This window comes from Trichoderma reesei (genome assembly GCF_000167675.1).
Source record: "Trichoderma reesei QM6a unplaced genomic scaffold TRIREscaffold_6, whole genome shotgun sequence".
NCBI lineage: Eukaryota > Fungi > Ascomycota > Sordariomycetes > Hypocreales > Hypocreaceae > Trichoderma > Trichoderma reesei.
Window position 1 is genome coordinate 70912 of NW_006711153.1, and position 11186 is coordinate 82097.

At 50.0% G+C, this 11186-nt stretch overlaps 3 protein-coding genes across 3 annotated transcripts; 2 read left to right on the plus strand and 1 right to left on the minus strand.

Annotated features, from left to right (window-relative positions):
- Positions 1-1294: 1294 nt before the first annotated feature.
- On the plus strand, positions 1295-2794 carry TRIREDRAFT_105805 (uncharacterized protein; the record flags this gene model as incomplete). Its single annotated transcript, XM_006964010.1, has 1 exon — positions 1295-2794. The coding sequence occupies one exon, from the start codon at positions 1295-1297 to the stop codon at positions 2792-2794; it is 1500 nt and encodes a 499-aa protein (XP_006964072.1).
- Positions 2795-2974: 180 nt separating this feature from the next.
- On the minus strand, positions 2975-4366 carry TRIREDRAFT_105806 (uncharacterized protein; the record flags this gene model as incomplete). The annotated part of the gene is made up of 4 exons (XM_006964165.1): positions 2975-3090; positions 3152-3401; positions 3464-3794; positions 3864-4366. The coding sequence occupies 4 exons, from the start codon at positions 4364-4366 to the stop codon at positions 2975-2977; spliced, it is 1200 nt and encodes a 399-aa protein (XP_006964227.1).
- A 958-nt stretch (positions 4367-5324) lies between these two features.
- TRIREDRAFT_59655 (uncharacterized protein) lies at positions 5325-6529 on the plus strand (the record flags this gene model as incomplete). The annotated part of the gene is made up of 2 exons (XM_006964011.1): positions 5325-5524; positions 5599-6529. 2 exons carry the CDS (start codon positions 5325-5327, stop codon positions 6527-6529), a joined length of 1131 nt encoding a protein of 376 aa, XP_006964073.1.
- Between the last annotated feature and the right edge of the window lie 4657 nt (positions 6530-11186).

Below are 11186 nucleotides of genomic sequence, written 5' to 3' on the forward strand. Positions count from 1 at the left end.
TATAATAAAGTCGTGTCGGGTTGTCTTAACAGGGGGGGTGTTTGGGTGGCAGGGACGAATACTAATGCTACCCCTCCTATCCAGGCGCTTGCATATGGTAGTATGGAGATATGTGAAAGCTTCACGTATAGATGGTAAGCATAAGGAGGTCGGGACTGAACAATACGGGCGGCTACTTGAGTAATTCCGGTTATTATTTTACTCTTCCAGTTTCTGGAGTATAACCTCTCTGAGCTCTGTGTAAAGTCCCGCGACTTGGCTGCTAAAAGTCGAGTGTACAAAGCTGGCACGTTGATTGGGTACGGCGCTGCGTCGAGACTCTTTCAAGTCTATGAATTTCCGCAACTTGTCACTACTTACAGTATTTCATCTGACCCATGTCAATGGATGTTCTATTTGAGCTATATACCTACTGATGGTTACGAACATGATTACCGGAATGCCCCCCGTCTCGTACCGACTGCAGGACCACCCCGGTCTCGATCGTGATTGCTCTTGCCGCCAGATACTACCCAATCATGTAAGGAAAGCCCTGGATTGTTATACGCACATGTGTGCGGAAACTGCCAGGCCATCCTACTCGCTGCAATGTGATCTTCTCCCCCCTGGTCCCGTCAGCACTTGCGCAAAAAACGCCTAGCAAAATCGACGTTCATCTATCTCACAAGGCCTGCCGCAATGGCGTCTTCTGTGAATGGAAAGTGGCCTGTTCATTATGCATGGCCAACTAGACCGTCACCTTCTGCCAGAATGCCCGTCGAACCACAGCCACCCACCCCCACAGCTGGTGTATAAACAACGCGGCGGGCATGCAAGTGAGCACAGTGAGCCAAGTCAGAAGAGGCAAACTGTGTCCATGCTACGATCTCTCGAAGCCTTATTGTGTATCGAGAGTAAACCCATGTCCTCCCCGGGTACTTGCTCATCGTACCTGGTCGAGAGCTTGCATCGGAACCAGCAGCTACCCGGACACTCACTCCCTGCTCACTCAATCCTGTCAGCCCAAAGATCCTTCAAGTACATAAATGTGTGTTCCGGGTTGGTGGATAGGACTCTGGCAATTTCACACGCACCACTGCTCACTGAGGAATACGAAGCGAACAGCAACAAGTAGTACAGAGTGCAGATATCGAAGACACAGAAAGCCATAATTACCATTGGTCAAGCCCCAATTCTTTATACCATCTTTCAATCACTCACACCAGCATACCTTGACTTACAAAGTCTGCTTCACGGGTCCCTTCCTTCTTGACGCCTTTACATTCTTTCTGTCAATCTGTCACTTTGATTCATTATGCTGCTGTTCGGTGGCCCTCAACTTCTTCGACTGTCCTGCGACAGATGTCACAAACGAAAGCAAAGATGCACTCGTACCTCAGCCAACGATGAAAACCCATGTCGGCGATGCAAAGAAGCTGGCGAGATGTGTGTCTTCAGTCCTCCTCTCCGCCTCGGACGACCAAGCAAACGGCAGAAGCAGGAAGGCAAACAGGAGGAAGCCAACTACAGAAGCCAGGAGAGCAGCTTTATGGCCGTCTGCAATCAAGATCTAGGCTCTATCACAACACAATCAATGTCCACGAACACGGCAGCAGCAGTTCAAGAGGATAATATCTCCACTATGGACACGGCTTCGATCTTCTCCTTAGACAATGCTGCCGAGAGAGCAGACACTCCTATTGCAGAGCAACAAGAGCTTACTTGCACCACAAGTCCCATGGACCACAGTGTCATTCCCACATCTTTCGAAGTCTGGCCGCTCAGCCTTGACCACTATCCTGAGCCGACAACGTCAGTGGCCACGCCAGGACTTTTCAGTGGTTCATGCAACAACTATCATGACGAGGCGTGGTCGGACCTCCTGAGTGACAAAGCAACCTCAGAGCCGCCGGCCTCTACACACATGGATCCAATGGATCCCTCGCTCATGATAGTACCAGGGCCGTCTGGTAATGATTCCGCAATAGGATCAATAGATCACTGTCCGTCCGAACTGGCCGACCCACCCGTCATAGACCCAATTTCGCTGCTGTCTCAGATTCAGCTGAACCTCCACGGGATTCAGAACCGAAGGCCGCCCCAAGCTGCGGAGCTCCGCATCATCATGAACCAGACAGTTCAGGTTTCTCAGAAGTTCATCGAGGTCTTGAACCAAATATTACCACTACGCACCGCAGAACCGAGCCCAGTAACGGCTCATCAGCGGCAACACACGCCTTACGCACCATCAGTCGGCGACACAGCAGTGTTAACCAAAGAAGACGCGCCACTTCACATTGAATGGGCTACATATACTATGAAGCAGCCTAGACGGCAACAACAACAAGCTCAGCAGCAGCCGCATTATGCCTCCAGCGGTACAGTAGACACTGTGGAGATTAGGCTGGCGCTCATATGCTACATACAGATCCTACGGAGCTACAAGAACCTGGTACACATGCTGGTCAACTCAATGGCGGCAACAGAAACGCAGCACTTTGAGCTATCCGATCTTGTTCCCGTACAAATCGGGACACTACACACGGTAGTGAGCCCTCGACTACAGGTTGCGCTGCTAGTACAACTGATTTCTCAGCATACGGAAGAGATCCGACACAAGACCCGGCTCTTGGCTGCACGGATTAACGAGGCGCGGCCGAGTATGGATCAGAGCCATCCTGGAGCGTTCATAAACAACATAATCGGCAAGGACATTCGCGGGGAAGAGGAGGATCTTCGGGATGGGCTGGATCTGATTTCCGAGAGACTCAAGATGCATTGCCAGGTTCAAGACCATCGGAGTCTTGATCGGTGAGATTTGATTAGGGTTTTCAGTCATTGGATGACATCTCACAAATACACATTTGTTCACATTATTTTCCCCCATATCCAAGTAGACCCAACGGAAATTTCAGTGACGATTCAAAGAGCAAAATAGCCTTGAAAGAACACGAGCTGTGATTCAGATGACTAGTCATTGAGTTACATGGGATAACTACATAGGGCAGCTGCCATTGAAGAAGCCGACATCAATATCGTAGATGAATACAAACTGATACACAAAGGGAACCCAGAAGGTGCACCAAAGATAACCAGCAAGATATGTCAGGACTTCTTCGATTAGTCGCTGTTGACAGAACATATTCGAGCGAGGAGTTGAGGGCTTGCTTACAGCTTGGCTTGATGCCTATGTGCACACCCAGCGCTTTAATCGCATCCTCAACCGTAATGATAATAGCATACATGACCATCTGGCCACACATAGCCCACGCCCAAGCAGGGGATGGGACGAACAAGGTGGCAATGTAATGCTGGACTCCGGACATGAGGAAGGCAATGTGGAGTTTTGTATACCTTCGAAGCAAGGACCCGTTCTTGGCTCCGATACCTCTGGCGGCTAGTTCGCCTGTTCTGTTGAAGTTCTATCCACCCCCCGTGTTTGTCAGCATCAGCCAATCATAATAGTCTCGCTCGTCGGACGCACCCATTTGAATGTTTGATGCCAGGTTTTGCCCCAGAAGTTTCTGACTGTGTAACAGTCTGTTAAGCTACCGAAGCTGGGAGGGCAGGTTCCAGGGGGCGAGAGACGAGCTGCAACGGCAACGATGGCAATGATGCGGTTGACGTTGTCCAGAAACAACCACCCTAAAGCTAGATGGATGATGCTGATCCAGAGACGCTGGACCAGTGAGAGACTGGTAAATGCTTCCACGGTATTGCTGGGGGGATAATAGCGGCAAAAGACATGGTCAATCGTGACCTTTTGCGCGGCGAAGTTTGCGACGGCAGCTGCAATCTCGATCACCAGCCACCGTCTAGTGCAATGTACATATTAGCAGGGAACCTGTGTGATGAGGATATGGGACCAGGGTTTGTGAATGTACTTTCGAGTTGTCATCTCCCTTCCTGAACGAGGGATGCTCGAGACCTCCCAGTTCCACCCAACACCACGCCAGGAGAACCAAAGGTCGGCGCTCCACTTGGCCTTTCTCCAGAAGCCGAACTGTAGCGGTGATTCTCTGACACCTTGCCCCTGAGCTAGCCGCACAAAGCTGACCTCTGCCGTATCGAAGACATTCATATATACCCACCTCACTGTCACCGCAAAGCCAAACATGGGACTGAAAAGAAACGACGGATGGGCGACCCAGTGCGTAAGCGCATAGGACCATACGGTGGTGAAGACTCCAAGTCCCAATGCAACACGGGTAGGGCCCGGTTGGGGGATCTGCAGGAAGATGGCAATTACGAGAAACGTTGGAACCCATAAGAGCTCAACCAGGAGAGGAATCTCGACCTTCTCGATTGTAGAGGCAAATGACGGCGAGTGTGGGAGTGTGAGTGGATTTGAGCCAGGGGTCATGCTACCGTCAAAGGTGGAAACCATATTTGACTGAAATGCAATGATTATGAGAAAAAGAAGTGATATGAGCAGTAGCCACGGGAGAGATGGTCTGGCCTCGAAGCAGGGTGGTGATCAAGTGTGCAATCAGATGATAGAAGCTGATGGCATATTGCCGGCTAGCCGCTACTACACCTATTGTCTATATACGAACGCCCGCGAGCGGATGACAAGGGCTTCACGACTGCAGGAGCAATGTTGACACAGTATAGAACCATAAGCTCAGGGTTTCGAGTTTTTGCATATACAAATGTAAGGACTCTGGAAAAAGCACCGACGTGGACAAGTCGACACCGCGAAAAGTCCTGTCCGCTTACTTTCCCGGCTCATTTTGTGTCCTGCGCAGTCTGTGTCAAGTGGTCCTCATCTTGCATAATGCTGTTATTTATACCCCAGGAGTAAGATTTGATGAAACTGTATGACTCTTGTTACTAGGTAGACGATGAGGATGTAGAAGTCAGTCTCGAATTATCGTCAAGATATTGAAACCATTACCCGCGCCAGACTGGATATATGCCGAGCGACAGCTGTCACTTGCGAGTAGGGACACGGCATTCATAGAAATACAACATGTGGAGTTTGGGACTCAGAGCATATGTTTATCGTTATGTAGCCAAGGACTGCCTCTCCCGTTCCCCATCGCAGAGATTCTGCAACCAAACTGGCTGAGAGCGTTAATCCCCGACCAGAGCAGATGTTGACTACATCATGGAGCAGGAATACCTTAAAGGTCACTACAGCATAGGCAGAGAGGAACAAATTGTAAATGACATGGTACCTCCTTCGACATCTCTCAAGAACTATGATTGTGACCCGACTAGGGAAACTCGCCGATCCACGACATAAGGGTCCGATTTCCTCCTGTGACGGAAACTACGTCTATGGGTATCTCGCTTTCTTTGCAAGCTTTGTCCAGTCAAGTCAGCTTTCTTTCCTCTCCAGCATGGCGGCCAATAGCGTATTGGTGAATGATGTCCCTATGCAAGGCAGGGGCTTCTATAGCTCGCATTCTGAGCTGCAGCATGCAGCCATGCTTGAGGCACTGCCCTTACTCCGAGCAGCGGCTTCTAGCATCAATGTCCACTCAAAGCAGATGGGTCGACTCACAGTGGCGGAGTACGGCTCCGCCCATGGTAACAACTCGTAAGGCCACCCACCCCACGGTATGCCTTGTGGTGTACGGAGGGAGCGACCGTTTTGTTGACAACACCACGCAGTTTTGAGCCATTTTCTGCCATAGTACATGCCATGCATGTGCCCGAAGACACCCAAGTCACATTGGTCCTGAGTGATCGCCCTGAAAATGATTTCAGCATCCTCGCCTCAAACATCGCTGCCTTTGAGGTGCGTCAGCAGCAAAAGAAGCAGCTGTTCACGGCCATGGTGCCCAAATCTTTCTACCAACAGATTGCGCCATCCGACTCCGTTAGTATTGGCTTCTCACTGGCCTGTCTGCACCACCTGGAACATGTTCCACCCCTGGCAGAGGGAGAGTCCCCTGTCGACGTATCCCGTACTTCCATCCTCCGCGAGCAATCCCACAAAGACCTATTGCGGTTCCTCAATCATCGAGCAGCCGAAATAGCGCCCGGAGGTGCCCTAGTGCTGTCCTTTGTGGCCCAGTCGTCCACCGGGGAGGAGAACTATGCCGGCCTTGTGGATGCTTGTCGGCGCGCGCTAGTCGAGATGCTCCAGGCCGGGCTGATCCCCATCGCTGCTGCTACTTCCTTTGAAGTGCCCACCTATAACCGAAAACTGGAAGATCTAGGCGAGTTGATCAAAGATGGGGTGCCTGGCAAGTGGGTAGTCAGGGACGTTGCAGAGAAGCGCGTGGTCCATCCGGCCGGTGCCGAATTGCGGGCGCGGCATCAGACGACGGACAGCATTCGCGATAATGGTGATAAGCAGAAGCAGCGGGACGAGGACAGCAAGTGGTATGCTGAAACTGTGACTGATTGGCTAATGGCGGTCGTTTCCGGCTACTTCCTCAAGGCCCTGCGTGTTGGTCTGGGTGTTGGCTATACCGAACAAGGAGGGCATACGCTACTAGCGGAGTGGGTGCAGAGGACCAAGGACATGCTTCTGGCACACCACCGCGATGAGGATGTAAGCTGTTGGTTCATCTATCTGCGTTTAGAAAGACTCTAGTTCTACATGTATGCTACGGCGAATCTCAGTTCAATAACACCAAGTTACTATCTCTTAATCAATGTCGCAAGATCACCGCGTGAGTTCTACTGTCCACAATCATCAAACCTTAGGATCGTAACAATTGAAATACCATGCTGTTACCACTGCTGATGCACCACCTTGCCGGGGACACGGGTCGGTTGAGGTTGTGCTTACCCCACACCCAACACGCATGAGGATGGCCAGTGGTAGGCAACATGTTGTACGAAGCATCCTTGTACTGCCAAATCCTATGTATGCATGTGATAGTCTTGTTGCGTCCTTCGGAGCCTCAAAAAGCCTGCCAAGCTCGCGATTTGCAAGGTTGAAGAACTGCTCCTCATTAACACTTACTGTCAGCCTGCACATTCCCTTGCAGAGCTTCGAGATTTGTCCATCAGCAGCCACCAACCCGGTCGCTCTCAGCCTTCAAGCAGTATCTGGATGGGAATACTCCCACATTACGACTCAGGCAAGTCGTAACGGCTTACTCCTCCAAGGGTTGGAGTGGTTGCTCAATGAGCAGCAGCATCATTGTAAGGGACCCTGGATGGCCTCATGCAGGCATGTTCAGTGGCTAGCAATCTAGCAACTACCTTAGTATCCGCAGTAAGTACCTCTGAATACCCAGGCAGGTACAAGGGAACCATTGGAGTTCCCTCGTGAAGCAACTAGGTAAGAATTTGGCTTTGTCGAGCCAAAAGTGTTACTATACTAATTGTCTCACCCATTCATCACGACGAAAGTGATACCGAATAGCACCGAAGTGGAACCACAAAAGCTGCAGATAGGCTATATGCGTGCATATCCAATACGTCCATGGATGGATGCAAAATGCGAGCCTTTCCACTCGCCACTGGCATAGCATGTAGTTTCCCAACCGACATCATTGATAACACTCCAATCAAGCTAGCCTAGTTCCGCTGATCTCACAACGTGCTCGGTTGATGGTGGCTTGTCTTACTCCATACACCCCGCGTGCCGGTCTGCCGATGTCAAGATGTTGTGAAACGTCCAAATGGCATAGAGCCAGTCACTCATTACCAGGGTTGCCGATTGCACTTGGTAATCATTGACGACAACATGCATCATGCACTTCGTAAACATGCGGGTATGACGGTTTGGGGGTTTCTTCTCTCTGCCCACGGCAGCTTACTACCCACATGACTTGCCCTGGAGCAATAGGGGAAACGAAGATGATATCCCCGTCTAAGTACAGAAAGTAGTATGAGCGAGTGGGTGTAACCCAGAAGTCCTATCCTGTGCCGTTTCATCGACTTATGTGTCCGGAAAAGCCACGTGTCTCGGGCCCGAGACAGCGGACTGCCACGCGAAACTCAGTCTGTCACAATTGCGCGGGAGGCTCCAGCCTCTCCTCACCCGCCACGGGTTCGGACCGGGAGCCAACTTCGCACCAGCCCGCACCCACACTCAGCATGCCCATACGCATCTTACGAGCTCAGCGGCACATGTGGAGCTCTTTCCCCGTAACCCGAGGGGGGAGAGTACCCATGATTGAAGATACGCCAATCTAGAAATGGAACACACAGATCACGGAATACTACATCAGCACGCCGTCAGCTGATGCATGTCTTCGTCTCAACCAACTATTCCTATTTCGACTCTTGAAGATGAGGAGGGGTGGTAGAGCAATTTACTTGCCATGTGGTCTTTTTGTCTGGGGTGAGATTCTGGACCATTACATCCATCGATCCATGGATTTCATGCCAAGTGGTGGTCCCTGATCAGCAGCCTAAACTTCGATCGCCCTGAAGCCGCCATTCCACGCCTTCCCCCCCTCCTTCTCAAGGCCTACGGCCTCCCACGGAGTTGGCCGGGTCAGAGTTGCCGGATCTTTGACAAGCGTATCAAATTGCTGACAAGAGACCACGACAGGGGAGTACATCCGTCATGCACCTTGTTCAGGTCAGCGGCTGAGGAGGACTAATTGTTGTAGTTGCAAGGGCTTGTAATCTCATGGAGCGTCTGGTAAAGCTGTGCCGCGTACGGTGGCTATCAGATATATCGAGTCTAAGCGGGTATAGCAGCCATCAAACCGGGGAGGTTTCGAGACAAGCTACGAGTCACTCCTCTACGAAAAAAGGGTCGCCATCGAGAAGTGTACTGCAACATACACTACTATCAGGGTACTAGCGGAGAGCACTTGACGTACCATATCTGCAAGACGGTAACGTGGCATGGCCTCTGCACGTGGATTGCTACATAATAAGACGTGCATACAGAGCATACGCCTGTCATTTTGACTGAAAAGGGATGATGGCAATTGTCATTCATAATTTTGCTCTCAGGGTCCACGATGTTGCACGCATAATGAGTTTGGTGATATGTTGGCGAGAAAGAAGAGACAATCGAAATAAGGATACAAATGAACTAGGGGTAAAAACTCTCTTCCAACTGGTGTTCCACAGGTAAAGTTCCCTGTCAAACGCGAAACACAGTCATCACTCCAACTCCTAAGCCTTGGCAAGTATGACGAAGCTATCGCTCGTCACTGCACGAATACGTGGCCCTGTTACGAAACAAGGATACCTTGCCAGAGCGTGCGTCGTTCCAGTCTTGTGGGGGCTCACGAGAAGTGGCAAGGCGTGAGTAGAGATTTGCATGTATGAGGCCATGTTTGTGTGGGCTTACCTGTATACTGAGAGTAACATCAACACTAACGAATAGTGAGTGGGCTAAGCACGGCAGTGACAGTGATTTACATTACCCGGGAGCCTTTCTGTGCTGCAAGTTGATCAAGCGCTCAAGCTGCGAAGCCGTTGCCCAGTGCTAAAACTACGCAGAGGCAGGAATACGAGTGCACAACCTAGGCTTTGGAGCCGATCACCAACACCTATTGTTACAACTCATATAAGTAATGGTGCTCTTGGGAGCGAATAACACCTGCAGTTGCTGAATGAAACAGCAGTCTTTAAGCTCAAATTAGCGGACATCTCAAAGCCACAATGCGGGAGCTAGTATAGCGGCGATCTTTAAAAGCTCGTCTTAGATGGGGATCTTCTTGTGGTGCCGTGACCTAGCAATTCGGAACTGGCTCGATATCCCCACAGAGCCACTATCAGTTAGGTTCAAATGTGCGACACAGTCAGTCATTATAGAAGCGTAGAAACAATTACTTGAAATGCTGTTCAAGGGAGAGTATAGAGCTGGTGGCTGGGGTGGTCTACCGCATACACCTCCAGTAACAACATGTGCTCCGAGGCTCACTTATTGCATGCAATCCAAGGACCAAACCGACAAATTTGGTTATATCCGCATAGATTCAGATCTGAGCGCTCACAACTAACGATTTTCATTGTCTTTGAGCAGATTGGTAGACGCCAACTGAAACATGTATTCATCATCATGCGGTAACGAGCAACTCCGCCTCACGTTGTCAGTGTCAATAGTGTGCGAGATAGAAAAGTAGCTTGTCGGTGACAGCATGGATGACTCGGGGTACCCTTTCAAGATGTTTTACCTCTGCTGCCAGGTGAAGCCTTTCACCGATCCGCTCTCTGTTGCTTCTTCCAAAGCTGAGTTGTTTATCCGCATGTGTGACGAACACAGGGGCTTCGTCCTGGACCCATGAATACTAGGTACCAGCAGTATTGTAAGATGTAGGAGGGAATATAATTTCCGAGGGCTTGATGTCTTATGGATTCACGAAAGATTCATTGAGCATTTTCAAGTCATATTCTCCTTGCACTTTCTCTCGATATCACATTGGCCCTTCGCCCGTCATGCATCGCCATTGACATCTGGAAGTAGGTACGCTTTTGTAGACTTAGATCAATTCAGCCGCATATGCAATCATCCTAGAGCGGTTATTGAGCCATTATCCTAATCCAGGTATGCCTGAGCCTCGACGCAAGCTTCTCTAAGTTAAGAGGGAATTCATGATTCTTTCGAATTAATGATATATAGTTCCTGCCCATTGAAGTGCTGATAGAGGCTAGAAAAGTTGTCACACTGACTTTGCGAGGCTTTTCTCGCTTCCTCTACGTCAAGGCCTGCCTTCTTAATGGCTTCTCATCCTCATTGGATGCGGTGTTATAGCTGTTCAGAAGGTAAGTTCACCACCCTCTAACACCCTCTCTGGAAAACTGATGATAGACGTGTATGCCGTTGTAAGGTGTTTATCTATTCAAATAGCTTCTTTGCCCACAAGGCCTACACGTAGATGATGTAGACCTAAGGTCATGGAAAATGCATCTCTCGCTACCAATCATACGGCTCAAAGACGTCTCTATACAGACCGAAGATTCGGTCAACGCAAAGATACATCATTTTTGTTGCGAATGTTGCACTACAGAGCCTCAAGATGATGATCTCGTGATATAGAGAACGCACGTCAATGTAGTTATATAACCTTGTCCGCAAGGTAGCTTTTCCGCGATCCTGATTGCCTGACAGGACCTCCATCGACCCGTGGAGCAAAGGTGTCACGCCAGCTGTATGTTGACTCCCCTCCATGATCCCCATTTCGGTACGCAGTTTGGTCCAACCAAACTCATATCGTGAGCTTACGTGTTCCACTTGAAGCCATAGGTAAGGTTTAGATGATGGCGGGTTCTTTAGTAAAGCTGTCCTACATGAATCAAGGGGCTGCTAAACTATAGCCACATATCAAGCA